At 43.5% G+C, this 23,092-nt stretch overlaps 1 protein-coding gene across 1 annotated transcript in view; it reads right to left on the bottom strand.

The window, feature by feature from the left end:
• The window catches only part of TRAPPC9 (trafficking protein particle complex subunit 9), an 875,381-nt gene that overhangs the window by 746,445 nt on the left and 105,844 nt on the right, over positions 1–23,092 (bottom strand). Inside the window, exon 11 of the mRNA XM_089654645.1 lies at positions 7,112–7,197. Coding sequence (XP_089510771.1) covers positions 7,112–7,197 — 86 coding nt within the window. The remainder of the gene's footprint in view (positions 1–7,111; positions 7,198–23,092) is intronic.

Below are 23,092 nucleotides of genomic sequence, written 5' to 3'. Positions count from 1 at the left end.
CGTGTCCACAGTCTCTGGTCATCTCCTGTACCGTGTCCGCAGTCTCTGGTCATCTCCTGTACTGTGTCCGCAGTCTCTGGTCATCTCCTGTACTATGTCTGCAGTCCATTAGTTCAGAATTTTTTTTTCCTGCTTTCTGCCTCTAAAACCTAGGTGCGTCTTATGGAGCGAAAAATACGGTATATCATGCCAACAGTTTGCTCAGCGCTTTACAATATAACGGGAGACAATACAGCAACAATACAGTTCAATACAAGAGGGAAAGAGGGATAGGAGGGCCCTGATCCTGGGAGCTTACAATCTAGAAGATGCAAAGACAATCATACAGGCAAGGCTCCACTGCCAAAAGACATGTCCATTACCCGGGTGGTCCACTATACACATACACCCGGGCCCCCTTTAACCACTTCAAGTCCGGACACTTTCACCCCCTTCCTGTCCAGGCCAATTTTCATCTTTCAGTGCTGTTGCACTTTGATTGACAATTGCGCGGTCATGCAGCACTGTACCCATATGATATTTTTAGTATTTTTTTGAGACAGATAAAATTATTTTGGTGGTATTTATTCACCACTGGATTTTTTTTTTTTTTTGCTATATAAACGAAAAAGTTCAAAAATTTTGAAAAAAAAGGGTTTTTGTTTATAAAATTTTGCAAATACATAATCTTTCTTCATAAATCTTGGCCAAAATTTATTCAGTTATCTTTTTAGTAAAAAAAATTAGTTCATAACCAAAAATTATAATTTTTAAAAAAAAAGTTTTTTACATTTTTATTTTTTTTATATTGTTATATAGGTTTTGTTTTTGTTTTTTCAACATACTGTCACCCTAGCAGTACAGTGTCACCATAGTGACACTGTACTACTTGTGGGGGGTGATGAACATTTTTTTTTTTTTTTTTTTTACACAGATTGCTTTTACACCCATAAAGGCTGTAAAAGCAGTAATTTCTTCTCTCTGGATGCATTCTTGCAGCCATTGAGAAATACTGTGTGAGCTGTGATTGGTCACAGCTTTTCACATGGTACAAGACTCATGTTGTGAATAGCCTTGTACCCAGGGGCAGACTAACAACTCATGGGGCCCCCTGGCAATAGGGGATCATGGGGCCCCTGTGTCCTTGCGCAAACTCAAAAAAGCCTATGAAAAAGGTAACAGGGGCATCTCATGGGACCCCCTACTGACCGCAGGCCCTCGGGCAGTGCCTGAGTTTCCAAATGGTCAGTCCGCCCCTCCTTGCACCATGTGATCTCTGTGGTCATTCACAGATTTCACACGTAATAAGCAATGATGTCAGAAGGGACCTCTTGCTTACACCTATTCATGTGATCGCTGATTGACCAATCAGTGATCACATGATCGGAACCTCACATAGAGGTCCCGTACAGCGACACAGCGCACAATCCAAAATGGTGGGCGCAGTTTATGAACGGCAACCCGCCTCTGGACTGCCACCGTCCGGCCATTTATATACAGCAGCCGGACGGAAAGTGTTTAATGGGAAACTTGAATGGTTTTCAGTAATTTTTATTTTAACTTATTTTTTTTTTACATTTTAGAAGATTTAACATGAATGTTTCAGACTTTTTCTATACATATATACAATATTTATATTAGAAATAAAAATTTAAAGTTTAACCCCTTGCCCTCCAGAGGATTTCTTCTTATGCACATTGTGAGAAGCTCGCAGTGTGCAGTGACATCCGGCAGAGGGTGTCAAACTGGCAAAAATTGTAAAAAATGGTATAAAATGGCGGCCCTGCAGCTGTGGCGAAACTACAAGTCCCATCATGCCTCTGCCTTTGGGAGTCATGCTTGTAACGGTCAATCTTGTAATGCCTCATGGGACTTGTAACAGGGAGAACGGTCAGCCGCACACCGGAGGATTGATGAATATGGTGTATATTTATTGATCCATAGGACACACAATACCAGGACATGAATACAGGACCTGTTAACGTGTTTCACACGATCTCGTGCTTAATCATAACAAAGAAAACAACAAAAATGCTGTCTGATCCGTATTAGTTAACCACTTGACCTCCAGAGGATTTACCCCCCTTAATGACCACGCCTCTTTTTGCTACTCGGCGCTGCACTAATTCAACTGATAATTGCGCAGTCGTGCAATGCTGCAACCAAACGAAATTTACGTCCTTTTTTTCACACAAATAGAGCTTTCTTTCAGTGGTATTTGATCACCTGTGCGCTTTTTATTTTTCACGCTATAAACAAAAAAAGGCCAAAAATTTTGAAGAAAAACAATATTTTTTACTTTCAGCTATAAAAAATATATAGTAAACTCAAAGTTGGTTATAAATTTAGGCCAAAATGTATTCTGCCTCATGTTTTTGGTAAAAAAAATCCCACTAAGTGTATATTGATTGCTTTGTGTGGAAGTTATAGCGTCTACAAACTATGGTATAGATACAGCAATTTACGCCATTTTTTTGCTATAGAGCGCTGCGCAAGTTTAACGGACAATTGCGCGGTCATGCAATACGGTACATAAATGAAATTTACATCCTTTTTTTCCCACAAATTGAGCTTTCTTTCGGTGGTATTTGATCGCCTGTGCGGTTTTTATTTTTGGCGCTATAGAAAAAAAAAGGCTGACAATTTTGAGACAAAAAAAACAATATTTTGGACTTTTTGCTATAAAACATGTAAAAAAAAATTTAAAAATCAAATTTAGTCAGAAATTTCTGCCAAAATGTATTCTGCGACATGTCTTTGCTAAAAAAAAAAAAAAAAAAAAAATACGTATAAATTAATTGGTTTACGTGAAAGTTATAGCGTTTACAAATGGCGGGAAAGATACTGGGATTTTTAGTTTTTTTTTATACTAATAATGGCGGCGATCAGCGACTTATGGCGGCGATCAGCGACTTATGGCAGGATTGTGGCGGACATTCTGACATTGGGGGGTACTGACTTGGGGTCACTGACATCCCCAGTGACACCAATACAGTGATCAGTGCAAAAAAAAAAAAAAAACACTAACACTGTACTAATGGGGGAGGAAGGGGTTAAGTTTATTATTCAGAGAAAGGGTTATCTGTGTGAGGGGAAGTGTTTTACTAGGGGGCGGGGGTGTGTACTGCAGGGAACACCGCTGATTGGGAGAGAGAAACTCTTCTATCCTGATCAGCGTGTCCTAGAGCTGTCAGGGAACTGACAGAAAGCACAGGTACTGCAGCTGTGCTCTCTGTCAGCGATTGCCGCCAATCACCAGGACATAGCCAGTAACGACCGGCTGTGACCCGGCGACTGACATCCGTGGCTGTGATCGTTGGGACAGGTAGGGCGGCGGCGGCGCGCCTCGCGCGAACCCCCTATCTGTTTACAAAACACACGTTTTAAAACGTGCTTTTGCCCAGCCGTGCCGCCCTGCCGCCATATTTCTACAGTGGCTGGGCGGTATGTGGTTAATAAAGAACACCTGTCCTAATCAGCACTCCTGAATCCTGAGGATACACCTACTAATACATTGTGACAAAACATATAACACCATTGTATCAAAAACAGTGATATATCAGAAAACAACAAGGAAGGAGGAAAAGAAAAAGGAAAGTGAAATGGAAGAGAAACAAAGAAAGAGAAAAACAATAATGGATAAAAATAATTATGAAAAAATTATAAATGAAAAGTAAAATGAAAAATGAAATAACATACACAAACACAGATAAAAGCGAGTAAATATCCCAAGAAGATATGGGCTAAGAAGCCACATTTGTAAATAATCAAAATTTAAATAATAATATATACAAAAAACGCATGTCTACTTGGGATAAAGTACAAAAAAAAAAAATCACAGAAAAATCACAAGAAAACATATTCAGACCATAATATATCAAAACAGCAGAAACAATATATATCAAAAGTGAAGCATCAAAAAACAAGAGTAAAGCATCAAAAAACAAAAGTCATGAGACTTGGCAACAGCTGGAGGGCCGCCAGTTTGACAGCCGTGCATCAGAGTAAGAAATTTCAGTCCAGGAGAGGAGCCGCTACAACTGTGCAAGACTGAGGTCAGATTTAACACTTACAAGTGTGCCCATTACAAACTAAAATACTCAGAATTAACCACTTGCCCTCCAGGAGAATGTCCCCCCCCCCCTTCCTGACAAGGCACTTTTTTGCGTTACGGCGCTGCATTAATTTAACTGACAATTGCACAGTTATGCAACGCTGCACTCAAATTAAATTTACGTCCTCTTTTTCCCCACAAATAGAGTTTTCTTTCAGTGGTATTTGATTGCCTGTGCGTTTATTTTTTGCGCTATAAACAAAAAAGCCCAACAATTTTGGAGGAAAAAAACAATATTTTTAATTTTGTTGCTATTAAACATATCCAGTAAAAAAATTTTAAAAATCAATTTTCGTCATAAATTTAGACCAAAATGTATTCTGCTCCATGTCTTTGCTAAAAAAAAAAATCCCAATATGTGTAAAATTAATTGGTTTATGTGAAAGTTATAGCGTTCACAAATGGCGGCATATATACCGGATTTTTCTTTTTTTACTAGTAATGGCGGCTATCAGAGGACTGCGGCGTGCATTCTGACACTGGGGGGGGAACTGACTTGGTGTCAGTGACATCCTCAGTGACAACAATGCAGAGATCAGAGCAAATAAAAAGCACTGACATTGTACTAATGACACTGGACAGGAAGGGGTTAACATGTGGAACGATCAAAGGGTTAACTGTGTGTGTTTTACTATGAGGCTGTGTGTGTCCGCTCTCCCCGGACCCCGCATTCACTATATCCACTCTCCCCGGACTCTGCATTCACTATGTCCGCTCTCCCCGGACCCCGCATTCACTATATCCGCTCTCCCCGGACCCTGCATTCACTATGTCCGCTCTCCCCGGACCCCGCATTCACGATATCCGCTCTCCCCGGACCCTGCATTCACTATATCCGCTCTCCCCGGACCCTGCATTCACTATATCCGCTCTCCCCGGACCCTGCATTCACTATATCCGCTCTCCCCGTCCCTGCATTCCCTATATCCGCTCTCCCCGTCCCTGCATTCCCTATATCCGGACTCCCCGGACCCCGCATTCACTATATCCGCTCTCCCCGGACCCTGCATTCACTATATCCGTTCTCCCCGGACCCTGCATTCACTATATCCGTTCTCCCCGGACCCTGCATTCACTATATCCGTTCTCCCCGGACCCTGCATTCACTATATCTGGTCTCCCCGGACCCCGCATTCACTATATCCGCTCTCCCCGGACCCCGCATTCACGATATCCGCTCTCCCCGGACCCTGCATTCACTATATCCGCTCTCCCCGGACCCTGCATTCACTATATCCGCTCTCCCCGGACCCTGCATTCACTATATCCGCTCTCCCCGTCCCTGCATTCCCTATATCCGCTCTCCCCGTCCCTGCATTCCCTATATCCGGACTCCCCGGACCCCGCATTCACTATATCCGCTCTCCCCGGACCCTGCATTCACTATATCCGTTCTCCCCGGACCCTGCATTCACTATATCCGTTCTCCCCGGACCCTGCATTCACTATATCCGTTCTCCCCGGACCCTGCATTCACTATATCTGGTCTCCCCGGACCCCGCATTCACTATATCCGGTCTCCCCGGACCCCGCATTCACTATATCCGGTCTCCCCGTACCCCGCATTCACTATATCCGTTCTCCCCAGACCCTGCATTCACTATATCCGCTCTCTGCGGACCACGCATTCACTATATCAGCTCTCCGCGGACCCAGCATTCACTATATCCGCTCTCCGCGGACCCCCCATTCGCTATATCCGCTCTCCCCGGACCCCACATTCACTATATCCGCTCTCCGCGGACCCCGCATTCACTATATCCGTTCTCCCCGGACCCCGCATTCACTATATCCGCTCTCCCCGGACCCCGCATTCACTATATCCGCTCTCCCCGGACCCCGCATTCACTATATCTGCTCTCCCCGGACTCCACATTCACTATATCTGCTCTCCCCGGACCCCGCATTCACTATATCTGCTCTCCCCGGACCCCGCATTCACTATATCTGCTCTCCCCGGACCCCGCATTCACTATATCTGCTCTCCCCGGACCCTGCATTCACTGTATCCGCTCTCCCCGGACCCTGCATTCACTATAACTGGTCTCCTCGGACCCCGCATTCACTATATCCGCTCTCCCCGGACCCTGCATTCACTATAACTGGTCTCCCTGCACCCTGTATTCACTATATCCGCTCTCCCCGGACCCTGAATTCACTACAACTGGTCTCCCCGGACCCTGCATTCACTATATCCGATCTCCCCGGACTCTGCATTCACTATATCCGCTCTCCCCGGACCCTGCATTCACTATATCCGCTCTCCCGGACCCTGCATTCACTATATCAGCTCTCCCCAAACCCCACCACCTGGCAGGGGGTCTTCATGAGGAATTTGATGTGTGAATGGTCATTAACATATCTTTTGTTTCCAAGGGTGGGAGAGGTCTGAGGTATGAATTGGTCATAAAAATGTGACACAAGCTTGGTAGGAACATCCTGTGTTCAGTGTTTTGTCCATTTGAGTAGCTTGAAAATGCTTTGCATGCATTGTTTTCATGATGAAAAAAGGCCCTGGACAGCATCGGGAACTGGAAGAGTTAAAAAAATGTTTCAAATGCAAACGCTTATAAACCCGATTTGCCACATTCACAAGGATTTTGCGCTTGAAACGCTGATAAAATCGACTGCTGAACGCAAGTTTTCTGCGTTAAAAAAAAACAACTGTAAACTCAAATGCCTGAAAGCGACTGTAAACGACGATGTGTACATGGACACATAGGAAAACATTAGGGAGAGTTCAGGGGCTGCTGAAAAAAACTCTGAACAGCTCCTAAACGTGAGTTTATCAGCTGCAGTGTACATGAGTCCTAAGAAGCCTAACACCGCCTGCCTGCTTATTAGAAGCCTGTGTAAAATTGAGACAGTCTTGCTCTCAGAGATAATCAGCTATCCATGCACAAAACATAAAACAACAGCAGAGGTGTACTGCCATTTGACAATAGATTGATTGACTTTAGAAAAAAGTTATTTTTTTGTACTACATGGAATAAAGAACGTAATAAAACAGAAACTCACCATGGTCTCCACCCGAAGTTCGAAGGGCATGGGATTGTAAACCATCAACTGAACTTCACACACATCTCCTTGTACCCACTGGAAGTCTGAAAAAAAAACACAAGACAGTTCAAAGCAGTGAGAGCCGGCTTTCCTTAGATTGGTTATGAATAGTTTTCAATGGTTATGAACAGGGCTTTTTTTCCCTCAAAAAATAGGTGCAGGAACCCCCCCCCCCCATTCTGATTCACTTTATGTTTCCGCCCCCCTACTCACCTCCCAGTACGGCTCCTTTTAGAGAATACAGAGCCAAGTATCATTTTGTGGTGCTGAATAGTTTGTATGGAATTTGTTAATAACAAGAAAAGCAGAAAAATAGATCCTCTAAAACCAGCAACAGTAGATCCCCACTAGCAACAATAGATTCTTCCAGCAACAATGGACCCCCAAACCAAACAATAGACCCCCCCCAACAAATAAAACATATCTCCCTGCAGTCAGCATCAATAGACAATAGACGCCTCCCTCAGCAGTAGATCCCTTCCAGCAACAATTGATCCCCAAACACAAAATACCACCCTAGAAACAATAGACCCCCCCCAACAGCTACAACAGATCTCCCGGACGTCAGCATCAATAGACAATAGACTCTTCCCTCAGAAGTAGATCCCTTCCAGCAACAATAGACCTCCAACAGATCTCCTGGCAGTCAGCATCAATAGACAATAGACTCCTCCCTCAGCAGTAGATCCCTTCCAGCAACAATTGATCCCCAAACACAAAATACCACCCCAGCATCAATAGACCCCGAACAGCTACAACAGATCTCCCGGCAGTCAGCATCAATAGACAATAGACTCCTCCCTCAGAAGTAGATCCCTTCCAGCAACAATTGATCCCCAAAAACAAAATACCACCCCAGCAACAATAGACCTCCAACAGATCTCCTGGCAGTCAGCATCAATAGACAATAGACGCCTCCCTCAGCAGTAGATCCCTTCCAGCAACAATTGACCCCCAAAAACAAAAAATACCACCCCAGCAACAATAGACCCCGAACAGATCTCCCGGAAGTCATCATCAAGAGACCCCTCTCTCAGCAGTAGATCCCTTCCAGCAACAATTGATCCCCAACAGATCTCCCGGAAGTCAGCATCAATAGATCCCTTCCAGCAACAATTGATCCACAAAAACAAAATACCTCCCCAGCATCAATAGACCCCGAACAGCTACAACAGATCTCCCGGCAGTCAGCATCAATAGACAATAGACCCCTCCCGCAGCAGTAGATCCCTTCCATCAATAACTGACCCCTATCAACAATAGATCCACCACCAGCAACAATAGACCTCTCCATGAACAGACCACCACACAAAAATAGATCCCCTTCAGTGACAATAGATCTCCAACAGCCAGCAACAATAGATCCTACAGCACCCCTTGCCATTACATACATTCAGTGCTGGAACTGCGTTCCTTCACGTTCCCACTGACAAAAATCCCTGGTTATGAATATAGCCGGCAGGGCTGAAACGAGTCAACTGCTGTACTGACAGTATGTCTTTTTTGAGAACAAAAAAATTCAATATTTTAAGACCCTGACATTAGTACATATGATTGCAAAAGATCTGCAGAGTTAAAATTAAAGCGTAGCATCACAACCATGGCATGAGTACAGCATTGTTTCGGGGGGTAGGTCACGCTAAAACCACAGCTCAGCAGCCTGTTTTTACCGCCACCCATGTAAAAGGGCCCTTAGGGTCTTAGCATTTGAATAATGCAACACACTGCTGTTCTGAAAAGCTAAAATCAACTTTATTGTCCCAAGACATCAGAGAACACTCCACATTTGCACCTGCTGATGCATTTTGTCCCTTACAGGAGCTTAAAGTGTTACTAAACCTCGGCCCCGCATTCACTATATACGGTGTCCCAGGGACCCGCATTCGCTATATCCGGTGTCCCAGGGACCCGCATTCGCTATATCCGGTCTCCCCGGGCCCCGCATTCACTATATCCGCTCTCCCCGGGCCCCACATTCACTATATCCGCTCTCCCCGGACCCCGCATTCACTATATCCGGTCTCCGCAGACCCCGCATTCACTATATCCGCTCTCCCCGGACCCTGCATTCACTATATCCGCTCTCCCCGGGCCCCACATTCACTATATCCGCTCTCCCCGGACCCCACATTCACTATATCCGCTCTCCCCGGACCCCACATTCACTATATCCGCTCTCCCCGGACCCCGCATTCACTATATCCGCTCTCCGCAGACCCCACATTCACTATACCTGCTCTCCCCGGACCCTGCATTCACTCCGCTCTCCCTGGACCCTGCATTCACTATATCTGGTCTCCCCGGACCCAGCATTCACTATATCTGTTCTCCCTGGACCCAACATTCACTATATCTGCTCTCCCCGGACCCAGCATTCACTATATCTGGTCTCCCACGGTACACAGAATATGGAAGTGCAATTATTTTATTAACTATAAACTGCTAGATACCTTTTCAAATCAGCAGTATATAGCAGTCTTGTGACTTCATATGAGCACTGGATAAAGCTTGTAGGAGTTTTCTTTCTGCTCTAGGAGGATGCAGAACCCCTGACCTCTGTCTGCACAGTGCTGATTGGCCCTATGCCGATCACATGCACTCTTCATAAGAAAAAAATAACTTCTCTAGCAATACACACTAAACCGAGCATGTGCAGAAGGGCTACAGGTTCAGTCTGTCTTATCAGTGTGGACATTTGAACAAGAGGAGGGGCAGAGAAGACAGAATCAAACATCCTTCTTACACAATGTAGACGATTAACCCCTTAGGTTCCATAGTGAGTATAACAAGCATGCTTTACTGCATCTACAGACTGATTGTACTGTTGTGGGTTTAGCAGGGTGGATTTGATTTAAATCACGATTTATATCACTAGTCAGTAAGGCTTGATGTAAATCCCAGTTTTCTACATAAAGACTAATTCTTGCTGGTATAACTTTAATATACAAGTAGATGAAGATTTTTAGAATAACAACTTTTCATATTAGTTTTTTTATCCCCAGTTTAATAGGTTAATCATTCATATTTGGACAACTTTTCTGTTGTACTTAGGAAGGAGAAAAATAATCATTACCTTAATAATGACAATTTAAATAGATTTATTCATCTGAAACAATAACATTCCAGCAGATGTGATTTGCTTCAACATCCATGTTTGGGAACCAATTTGGCTAAACAAAATATATACATTTTCAGAAACTTAGACTGTCAGCCCCTCCTCCTCACACTTAGCTTCACTTTCTTCTTGTGCAGATCTATTCCACTCCAAACAATCAGAAAAATATTGTTTCTCTTCTATTCACTGAACTTCTTGAAACTTCGCACTGAAGGGGTTGATTCTGTATTCCTAGGTTTGTAGAAGTTAGGATTAACCGCATGCCGCCCAGCCACTGTACATATACGGCGGCAGGGTGGCACTCACAGGCAAAACCACGTTTTAAGACGTGTGTTTTGTAAACAAATAGGGGGCGCGCGCGAGGCGCGCCGCCGCCCTATTTGTCCCGCGGATCACCGCCGCAGATGTCAGTCGCCGGGTTACAGCCGCTCCTTAGCGGCTATGTCCCGGAGATCGGCGGCAAACAGTGACAGAGAGCACAGCTGCAGTAGCTGTGCTGTCTGTCACTTCCTTCTGAGCTCGAGGATGAGCTGATCAAGAAAGAACAGTTTCTCTTTCTCGATCAGCCTTGTCCCACCCAGTACACACCCCGCCCCCTAGTAAAACACTCCCCCTCACTCCTATAACCCTTCCCTGCAAAATAAAGTTAACCCCTTCCTCCCCATTGCCATTAGTACAGTGTCAGGTTTTTTTTTTTTGCACTGATCACTGTATTAGTGTTTTTGGGGATGTCAGTGACCCCAAGTCAGTACCCCCCAATGTCAGAATGTCTGCCGCAGTCCCGCCATAAGTCGCTGGTCGCTGCCATAAGTCCCTGATCGCCGCCATAAGTCCCTGATCGCCGCCATTATTAGTATAAAAAAAAAACTAAAAATTCCAGTATCTTTCCTGCCATTTGTAAACGCTATAAAACTTTCATGTACACCAATTAATTTACACGTATTGGGTTTTTTTTTAGCAAAGACATGTCGCAGAATGCATTTTGGCAGAAATTTATGACTAAGTTTGATTTTTGCATTTTTTTTTTTTACTGGACATGTTTTATAGCAAAAAGTCCAAAATATTGTTTTTTTTCCTCAAAATTGTCAGCCTTTTTTTTTTATAGCGCAAAAAATAAAAACCGCACAGGCGATCAAAAAACACCGAAAGAAAGCTCAATTTGTGGGGAAAAAAGGATGTAAATTTCATTTATGTACCATATTGCATGACCGCGCAATTGTCTGTTAAACTAGCGCAGCGATGTATAGCAGAAAAATGGCGTAAATTGCAGTATCTATACCATACTTTGTAGACGCTATAACTTCACCACAAAGCAATCAATATACACTTATTGGGATTTTTTTTACCAAAAACATGGAGCAGAATACATTTTGGCTTAAATTTATGACTAACTTTGAGTTTACGATATATTTTTTATAGCTGAAAGTAGAAAATATTGTTTTTTTTCAAACTTTTCGTGGTTTTTTTGTTTATAGCGCAAAAAATAAAAAGCGCACAGGTGATCAAATTACACCAAAAGAAAGCTCTATTTGTGTGAAAAAAAGGACGTAAATTTCGTTTGGGTGCAGCATTGCATGACCGCGCAATTATCAGTTGAATTAGTGCAGCGCCGAGTAGCAAAAAGAGGCCTGGTCATTAAGGGGGGTAAATCCTCTGGAGCTCAAGTGGTTAAGGTCATTTTCTTAACTCTGTTCATGTTATAACATTTTTGCTGTGAAGAAGAGGCATGTGATCTCCGCTGAGTCAAATTCAGTTTTGAGAACTGCAAAAGTAAACCGAACATCTGTGATAATATCTTGTAGGCAGAGAAACTGCCCAATAATCTTACAGAAACCTCTGGAAGAGCCTGACATTGTGAATGGATTCATGGAATTTATTTACCAAAAAAATTCAACATATACAGCCTTATTCTACATAATTAAAAAACGAATCTTTATTTCATGATGGAATAACCTTTGGATGGTGATATATTTTCCTCAAAAAGCATTTTATTTTAAAAAATCCGATTTAAATAAAAAAAATCCAATTTAAATACAAACAAATCCGATTTTTTTGATTTTTTTTCAAAAATCATTGATTTTTATCCACCCTGGGGTTTAGTAACACTTTAATCACAAAACACGATTGTACTATGATTAATGCAGGCCATAGACGGGGAGAAAAACAGCTGATTTTTCTTTTAAAAAACGAAAAATCGGTCGTTCAAGCGGCCGACGTTACCAGCAATGGTAAAAAAAAAAAAAAAAAAAAAAAAGCCGATTTTCATCCCGTCTACAGCCGGCAAAAAGTGTCCCTGCAGAGAGCTCCGCTATTTCTTTGACAGTTCTTTGACATTTATAGCGGTTGCAACAATGTATCTATTTGTATCCATTTATGATACAGATGTTTTTATTCGGAAACAAATAGATACATTGTTGCAACCGCTATAAATGTCAAAGAACTGTCAAAGAAATAGCGGAGCTCTCTGCAGGGACACTTTTTGCCGGCCTGGAATTCCTCTTATTTTTCATCCCTCTTCTTTTTCTTCTGCTTCTTCATCATCATCCTCTTCTTCATCCTCATCCTCGTCTTCTTCTACTTCTTCATCCTCATCTTCTTCATCCTCATCCTTGTCCTCTTCTTCATCATCATCCTCTTCTTCTTCATCTTCATCATCCTCCTCCTCTTCTTCTTCATCTTCATCATCCTCTTCTTCATCTTCATCATCCTCTTCTTCATCATCCTCTTCTTCTTCTTCATCATCTTCTTCTTCTTCATCTTCTTCATCATCATCATCCTCTTCTTCTTCATCATCATCCTCTTCTTCTTCTTCATCATCATCCTCTTCATCATCATCCTCTTCTTCTTCTTCATCATCATCTTCTTCTTCTTCTTCATCATCATCCTCTTCTTCATCATCATCATCCTCTTCTTCATCATCATCATCCTCTTCTTCTTCTTCTTCATCATCCTCTTCTTCTTCTTCTTCTTCATCCTCATCTTCTTCTTCTTCTTCTTCATCCTCATCTTCTTCATCCTCATCTTCTTCTTCTTCATCTTCATCCTCATCTTCTTCTTCATCCTCATCTTCTTCTTCATCCTCATCTTCTTCTTCTTCCTCATCTTCTTCTTCTTCCTCTTGCAGGTCACTGCTCATGCGCAGATTTTTTTATCGGTAAAAAAATCGGCCGATTTGCCCATCATTGCCGCGAAAATCGGCCGATCGGCAAAATCGGCCGATTTTTTTCCAACTTTACCGATAAAAAAAATCTGCCAAAATACAGAAAAACGGCCAAACAAATAGCCCACTAACGATCCGAAAATAGGCCGATTTTATTTTCAGCCGAAAAATTGGCCGATTTTCGACCCATCTATGGCCTGCATAAGCCTCAGTTGTGGGCAAAATGTGTCACAAACGGGTGGTAGCGTGTAATGTTCTCTGACGTGCTGGAACAATAAAGTTGGTTTGAACTTTCCCGAATCGCGGCGTGTAGCTTCATTCATACATCTCAGAGTAAGAAAGCACACAAGGCTGGTATGCCTGCGGCGGTATGACCTTAGAGCGGTGCTGAAGGCTTACATGAGCAGCATTTCCATCTACTATCACTATGGAGTATCAGAGCATGGGTACAGAGAGGCAAGGAACGTCTAATAAAGAGTGATGTGAACCACGCCAACTGACTGCAGACCTGAACTTCTGATTCCCTGCGGAGAGGTGGTGCGGTTTAACCGCAGGGAAAGGTCAAAGTGCGACTGGATCCAAAAAGGGTTTTCCAAAGCTGGAGCTTTAAAAACAAAGACGCGGCAAGCAGACATAGCCTGATATAAATACTGGTGATTTCTTTCTGCACTGAAAATCTGCTTCTATTACAAGAAAACGCCAATTTAACAAGCCGAAGGATTTCACGGCATCTTAAAACGTTGTTTAATGAACGAGACCCACCAGCACCCCGGCGCAGATGCACAACGGATGGCGAGCACCAAATCACGCCGTTCCAATCAGCTCATCTTTTCGCACCATTACACTGCGCTCTGTCCAAACAATCCCTTCGGTAACAAAGTTGTTCCTCTTAACTAATCCATAAATGCATTTTCCTGCATCATGCCTTGCTGTAACTGCTCGGTTTAATGGCTCCTTGAGTGATGGAGAAAAGAGAACCAGTTTGAGCGGATACAAAATAACAAACGTGTCATCAAAGTAATAAACGTGTCCTAAATATCGGCTATGGGGCTCAAGATGGAAAACTGCAATCAGGCCCAGGGGCGGACTGACCATTTGGAAACTCGGGCACTGCCCGAGGGCCCGGGGTCAGGAGGGGGCCCCATAAGATGCCCCTGGTACCTTTTTCATAGGCTTTTTTGAGTTTCAGCAAGGACACAAAGGCCCCATGATCCCCTATTGCCCGGGGGCCCCATGAGTTGTCAGTCCGCTCCTGATCAGGCCACAGTATAAAAAATTTAAATGCACTCATAGGCCAGGTCATTAACCTCCCTAGCGGTCTGATTATGTCCATATTTCTGTGCTCAAAGCGGTACATTTTTTGCATGGAAATATGTATTTTTTTTTATTGTAGGCCTGTAATTCTTAGGAATAACTCACTGAAATCTGTCCGAACAAGAGTCTAGTAAACATCCCGGGTATGATAAAATTTGAAACACAAAATCATAACTTATAATTTAATAAATAATCATAAAAAATAATAATAATATAATAAATGTAATTCAATAATATAATCAAACCAAAAACACTGAAATGTGAAATAGAGCGCCAAGTTCGCACATCGCTGAGCAAAGTCGCAGAATCGTTTTCAGTGTCTGATGAGGAATTTCCCCCACGAATCATTATCACTCAATTCTGCAAGTGGTTCTGATTTACTATCGCTGTTCTCTAGCCGGTCTAAAACCGATTTTGACATAAAGGGACGCTTTTTGGACGCCATGGACGTTTCTCAGTTTCCAGGCAGAAAGAACAGTAAAAATGCAGGCAGGGCGCCGGACAAAGCACTCGGGACAAAATGTATGTGAAATGGTTTGATACAGGAATGTTCTACTATGTGATGTTAGTGTATTTAGTGAATGTCACTTTTAAAATTTTTAGAATTTCCCGCCGTTCCGTCCCCCGTACGCCCCGTCGTCACAGGGAACAGAACCCGGAAGACAGATGCCGGCATCCGCCAGAGGACATTGCCGGGGACACTGCAGGGGGGACATCGCGGGAGCGCAGGACAAGGTAAGTGCAGAAGAGATCCCGGAGCAACGCTGCAGTGTATTCCCGAGTGTAGCTTGGGGGGGATACCGCTTGTGGTGCTGAAACTTTACCCCGAGCTACACTCGTGAATACCGCCAGAGGGGTTAAAGAAATAGAAAAATGTGTGCAACCTGCTCAGGTCATTTTATAACAGGCGAAAGGTGTACTCGAGTGTATGCCATTCACAAAAAGTGAACAAAAAATTTTACAACACTCAGGGCACGGAGCGCAAGTTAAAAACTCCTGCACTTAGGGATGGACTCTGTATGGATAGGACCACATCACGAGTTCCTTGGAATATGCACGCCTTGTTGCCCTCAAAAGACCGGGAAAGTCCACATATACAGAGTAGAGATAAAAACAAACAGAGGGCGCAATGGCCTAGTGCATTGCCTTTAAAAAATGTGTTGAGTTGGCTCTGAGGAAGAGGCAAGTCCTCGAAACGCGTCAGTCTGTTGGAGGTCCTGAGTTCCCGTTATGGACAGACACATAGTGCGGATTGGACAAAGTGGTTCGTTCACGATGTACCATTGACTTTATTGTCATTATGTGAGTACAATACCTACTTTTATCATTAATAAGTACATTACCACACCTGTCAGGAGTGTACCCCAACCCTAGTGGCCCCCCTGCCACTTAGCTGCAAGCTATTACCAGGTCGAGGTCATCAGGAGGGCCCTAGCAAGGGGTTGCAGGAACAGGGCTGTGGCTATGATACAGAGATAGGGTGCAAAATAGCAGAAGGTCAAAGTATGAGCAGAAGTCAATGCAGGTGGCAGGCAAGGGCACAGTCCGTGTCCAGAAAAAGGTCGAGGAAGGTGGCAGGCCGGAGAATAGTCTATGTCCGGGCTGAAGCTGAGACAGGCACCATAGAAGAGAGTGGTCAGTTTCCAAACTGAGGTCAAGGCAGGATGGAGGCACAAGAGTAACAGGACAGTCGGAGTTGGCAACGGGACAACAGATATGAGCAAGGTTAAACAGACCAGGTCAGCAACAGGTGAATCAGGAACAAAAGGAATCTAGTGTACAAGGCATGGCAAGAAGACACAGCATCAGCCAACATAAGGAAAGGCTTTTCAGTACTCTCCGATGCCTGTGAGCATGCCCAGTGTCAGAGATACGCATCCCTGCATGCCAAGACGTGACCAACACACGCGGCCACCCATAGCCAGAAGGGCAAGACCTGGCATGTGCGACATGGTGCAAACAGACACGACATGCCAGGCCCTGGTTCGGGACAAGGAATGGTCACAGAGTATTACAGTATGTGACAGTGTGGCGATCTGTCACGATGTAGAAGAGTTATTTCACCCAGGATTCTCAACCAGGCAGGTTGAGGGGCTCCAGAGGGTTGATGTATTGCAGAGGAAACTGGCTTTTCAGTTTCCTCGTTTATTCATTAAATCCGTTTTGGGATCTGGAGCCTGGAGATTTCAAAGAGATCTGGAAGGGATGAAATCTCCAATCCTGGGACCAGGTTTTGGGAATGGTCATTACACTGATTGCACGGGTGTGCATGGCTCTTTTGTAGAGTCAGGACCAGGGTTCTGGGCTCCACCCCGGCAGACAGGAGTCAGGAGGGCTCCACCCCGGCAGATAGGAGTCAGGAGGGCTCCACCCCGGCAGACAGGAGTCAGGAGGGCTCCACCCCGGCAGACAGGAGTCAGGAGGGCTCCACCCCGGCAGACAGGAGTCAGGAGGGCTCCACCCCGGCAGACAGGAGTCAGGAGGGCTCCACCCCGGCAGACAGGAGGTCTCTGCCTTGGAGTCAGGAGGACTTCACCCAGGAGAGGTGGAAGCCAGACTAGCTGTGTGCTACTGACTAGCTGCGTGCTCGTGGCCAGCTGTGTGCGAGAGCCATATTTTGGAAAGAGTCTGTAGGAGACCGACATAAAACCTGTGTACAAGCCAGGAGGTTTTCATTTGCATGTGTTTGATGGTGGATACCCCTGCATGGGAAGCTTTATGTGACGGGACATTTTCTTTAAATAGAAGTGGGCTAAAAAGCCTTAAAAAAGAAAGCGAGTTGCTGTGTGCGTTTAACCACTTCCTGTCCGGTCACTTTCACCCCCTTCCTGTCCAGGGCAATTTTCAGCTTTCAGCGCTATCACACTTTGAATGACAATTGCGCGGTCATGCAATACTGTACCCATATGAATTTTTTAACATTTTTTTGAGACAGATAAAGCTTTATTTTTGTGGTATTTATTCACCGCTGGGATTTTTTTTTTTTGCTATGTAAATGAAAAAGTCCAAAAATTTTGAAAAAAAGTTTTTTTCTTATAGAATTTTGCAAATAAATAATCTTTCATCATAAATCTTGACCAAAATGTATTCCGTTATATATTTAGTAAAAAAAAAAAAAATAAGCCAAATTAGTTTATAAGCAAAAATCATCATTTTTTTAAAAAATTTTTACATTTTTATTTTATTTTTTTATATTAATATTTATGGGGTTTTTTTGTTTTTTTTTTTTTTACAAACTGTCATCCTAACAGTACAGTGTCACCATGGTGACACTGTACTACTTGTGGGGGGTGGTGAAGATTTTTTTTTTTTACAGTGATTGCTTTTACACCCATATAGAATGTAAAAGCAATCATTTCTGCATTCTGCATTTCTGCAATGCATGTCTGCATTCTTGCAGTAATTGAGTGTGAGCTGTGATTGGTCACACCTTGTCACATGGTACAAGGCTGTTGTGAATAGCCCTGTACCATTTAACCTCTGTGATCATTCACAGATTTCACACGTAGTAAGCAATGATGTCACAAGTGACATCTTGCTTACTGCTTTGCATGTGATCACTGACTGGCCAATCCGTGATCACATGATCGGGACCTCGTACAGAGGTCCCGCCCTACGATCGGTGTTTCACTGTGTCCAGAGGACACAGCGGGCACCGGATCGCGGTGCTGCGCGCTGCCAGTGAGCGCACACAGCTAGAAAAGGCGGGTGCCGTTTAAGAACGGCAACCCGCCCCTGGAGTGCTGCCGCCCTGCCGTTTATAAACAGCAGGCGGACGGCAAGTGGTTAACAAAGCTCTACAATTTGAAGCAAGTTCCCACAGGTAGTACGCATGGATTGACGCTAACCTCTATAGCAGGCATGTCCAAAGTCCGGCCCGCGGGCCATTTACGGCCCGGGGGTCGGTTTAATACGGCCCTCCAACAGCCCTCCCTGCTCTGTGTAATGTGGCCCTCCCACGGCCCTCACTTCTATGGCAGACAGTCTTCTGCTTGAGAGCAGAGGGCAGCGCGCATGCCTGACTGCGGCGCGTTCTCCCTGGTCTGTGTAAATGCGGCTGTCGCACGGCCCTCCCTTCTGTGGCAGACAGTCTTCTGCTTGAGAGCAGTGCGCATGCGTGACTGCGCCGCGCTGTGAGCGACAGAGGGCGGTGACGTCAGGGCCGGGCTTCCAGCGTGAAGTGTGTTTCTCTTCCCCTCCCGAGCAGAGACTTCAGCTCCAGCTACCTTTTTCACCCTTCACATTAGTGCAGGTAAGTTTTTTTAAATTTATTTTCAATACATTGTGAAAACTCAGCTGCCAGTTGATCTTAATGTTATGAAATGAAAAGTATGTCGTTTGCAATTAACTTGGCATAAAATAATTTATTTGCATTTAATTGTAATGGTTCAAAGAATGTTCGGAAAAATGTTCGGCCCTCCACCATGTTCACTTCATCCAATCTGGCCCTCTTTGAAAAAAAGTTTGGACACCCCTGCTCTATAGCGATCCAAGTTCAGTGCAAGTGAGCTTATCCCCTAATGCTAGCCTATATAAAAACTAAAAGTATTCTCAACAGCCAGCCACAACTAGTTTTCAATCTCCTTCTCAAACACGTGTGCTGCTGGCATTTGCTTCTATCATCACAGTGGGTACATTAATTTAAAACAAGCTGTAAACCCAGACATGTCTGTGAGCCGCTGTTTGATGTCAACACTGCTAAATAATTTTGGCTGCCACCGCTAATTATTAATTAATACAGACGAGGAACGACAGAACCATGACAGACCAATGACTAAAGGCTGAAGAAACAAATTCAATTATTGATCTCCGGGTTTGACGTTGGAAGAGGGGACAGGGAAATATACGAGTGTGCTGCCCAAGTACAAGGCCGAATTTGGCTCCTGGGCTTTAAACGCCATTGTCAGATCTCCAAGGCCCCTTAAGGCCCAATTCCTCATGTTGTTTGACATGAAATAAAACAAAAATTTGGACAAGAGGGTGGCTGATCACGTCCTCTGCAAGGCACAAATTCATTTGCAAGAAGAGAGTTTGGGCTCCTGACCTCGACGGGTAATGAAGTAAACACTAAAGTAATTTCATTACAGGATGACCATCGGAGTGGTTGGTCCAGAGTGGTCAGGCTCGTGAGTGAACTTTATTACCAAAATAAAATGCCTGTTCCTAGCGACATATTTCTCCCTGTCTTAAAGGCAGCCAAGAGGGCTGTAAAATATATACTCTATGTAATGTGTTTGGAAACACTGTTAACGGGCAATTTACTCCGCAGCTGAAAGGTGATACGGCAGCAAGAAACTGGAAGACAGCAGCAGAGGAACACAAAAATGGCCATCATTGGAGATGTACAATCATATCCAATTAAAGCTCATTTAATGGCAGGAGAAAAGTTACAGTCATGCGAAGCATTCGCTTAAAGTGTTGTAAACAATGGGTGCAGCGCTTGAAATAAAATTGTCACAAATAACGCATCCAACATAAACATGTACAAAAAAACATATATATGCAATAAATAAAGCACTAATGAATAAACAGATATTGTGACTCAGTATGTGAATGATACATGTCACTCCATGTGACCCAACATGGTGCATAAGATAAAGTGCAAGAATATATAGTTCACATATACGATAATATCCGTGTCACTGTGTCGTGACTATACATGCATATAAAGTGATATATGAAAGCATAAAGTCCTCAATCTCTCAGTAGGTAAGGGCATGGAAGATCACAAGGATTCCCAAAAAAACTGGTGGGCTAATCCAAAAGGTGATCGTGTATTCAAAATTGATAAAAGACTGCGCACTCACCAGATGCGCAATCAGTATGCGCATTTCAGAGATAACACAATTATAACTGGAAATCCCTCTGGAGTGTTGTCTGGTCTGCTGTCACTCTCCGCTCACTCAGCTGTCAGCAATGGCTCTAATCTCCTTTCAGGTGGCTCTGTGGGTGGTGGAAAGTTAAAATATGCCCACCAACACCTTGACACACCTAACAGTTTCCAGCACACTGTAATATATCATCATCTAGCCATACACTGCTCCATGTCTCTGCTACCTCTCAGAATCCTCACAAACAGCCAGCCACATGGGACTACAAACCCAAGCTAAAAATGGCCGCCCATGGCTGTTATACCAACTACTGGCAGATTTCCACTCATTACTACCAATATTGGGGCACTATTCCTCTTTCTACTGACTAGGCATTATGTAATTTTCCTGCCTGAGGCATTGCTTAATCCCACTGACGCTGGGGCGTTTTCTACTCCTATTTGCCCCAGTCCAACCCCCGTGATATTTGCTTAGGAAGTTTGTAGACCCTGGTCTAGGGGACAAAAAAAATAGAACCGATTTTTCCGCTACTCTAGAAGCCGGGGCTGCACTCTTCTTTCCTACTCTCAGGTTTTGGACTCTCCCTTGACATCCATAGCTATGGGCCCTAGTTTGCAAAAGAGGACCTGTGACTGCTGGAACATATAGGAGAAGAGGCTGCAGGGACCAGTTTAGCAGCACTGAGGAAGCTTCAGGAGCGGAGGACTGAGTAAGTAAATGGGGGGATACACCCCCCCCCCCTTCATACAGCACACAGGAACAGAACATGGGCCATCAATCACAGGTTGTGCCCTCCTGTCACCATTTTTCTCTTGGTGTCAGGAAAACTCTTCAGAAATGACTCCTGCTTATAGCAGAAGAACGGGACAGCAGACAGAAATGATACTCAGTGCTCTGGATAGAGACAAGCACATACTATAAATGGATATTTCATGTCCGAGGTGTACAAACACTTTAAATCAATGGGTTTAATTTTTCTTTAAAAGTATTACCGTGCACTTGTTCAACAGAAAATGGGATGGTTGGATAACACATCAGCATTTATTGTCTGACTGATGGTCTATCATGGTTAGATGTGCTTGGAATCTTTGTTGACAGCTTGGTTGTTTTGTATTTTTTACTGACTGCCTCATTCATGTACGTGCATTTATCTTTTTTTTTGCTTGTATCTTATAATATGGTTTCTCACCTATGTCCCTTTTTCTTGAGCTGTTTTGATCCCCAAGTGGTTATACTGTTACTGTTGTTTATCCTTTAATAAAAATTGTTTGTAAACAATCCTGTATAATAATAATAATAATAATAAAAAACAAAAAAGTATTAGCCAATCTTCCATTTCTGTTGCAAGTAGATGTTGGTTGGGGACCTGCTGTCCAACATGTGGCCAGCTTTTGCATAGCATTTGACCTGCAATCTCTCCAATAACCTCCAGGACCAGCTACAGATTCCGCTTTAGGGGTAATCTCTCCAACAGGATAAAGAAACCAAAAACAATGGGTGTTAACCCACCTCTTCTCTATCAAAAACTAAAAAAAAGTTTTGGTTTGATATACACTTTGAAGCTCCGTTCACACCATGCAGGTACGACAAAGTGCGTGCGCGTTTTCGCGTGTTCCCATGCTTGCAGGGTAGCCAATCATTTCCAAGGGCTGCCCTACACATGAAAAACAAGCAAAAGAAGTCCTCGACCCTTTTGCTAAATTGCACCATGCATTTTGGCACGCGTGAACATCTGCATATGAGCAGATGTAGGAGGGTTCATCGAGAATTAAGAGCACCTCTGTACATCTGCTAAAGGGCAAAGCTGTTCGATGCATGTCAGGAAAGTGTCAATTTTGCGCTCATTGCAGACATTTACAGAGTGTAATGGTATAAATATAAATCATGAATCCTTTCTAGTGTCAGTGAATCCTTCCAAATATAATCTTCAATGTGATAATTCCAAAATATGATCCAATATCGCCGTGTACCTCCAAAACAATATAACAACTGAATAGTGTATTATGCTCAGTGCATCAGTAATCAAAACCATATATACAGTTGTGTTCAAAAAAATAGCATTGTGTTGAAAAAAGTGAATAAAGCTCAAAATTCTTCTAATAGCTTTTATTTCCATCCACACAAATGCATTGGGAACACAACACATTCTATTCCAAATCAAATCATGAAGAAAAATACATCAAATTTGTGTTGTTCCTCTAAAAAAAATTGAAGAAAAGTGAATATTAGACGGTTCAAAAAAATCTCAGTGTTTGTATTCTTCTTTACAAACTCAAACATTCACTATATAAACTGAGAAATGTTTGAAGATTTTGCTTTCCTTTGAATGACTTCATGAATATTTGGTTGTAGTCGCACTGTTTCTGAGAACTGCTGTACATCTGTGTTGCATGGAGTCACCCAACTTCTGGCCCCTGTGATCAGGTATTCCAGCCCAGGATGATTGGACGACATTCCACAGTTCTTCTCTAGTTCTTGGTTTTGCCTCAGAAACGGCATTTTTGATGTCACCCCACAAG

Source organism: Staurois parvus, unplaced genomic scaffold, assembly GCF_062004578.1.
Source record: "Staurois parvus isolate SC_StPar_1 unplaced genomic scaffold, SC_StPar_1.0 ptg000783l, whole genome shotgun sequence".
Lineage (NCBI taxonomy): Eukaryota > Metazoa > Chordata > Amphibia > Anura > Ranidae > Staurois > Staurois parvus.
This window is presented reverse-complemented; position numbering and strand designations above follow the sequence as displayed.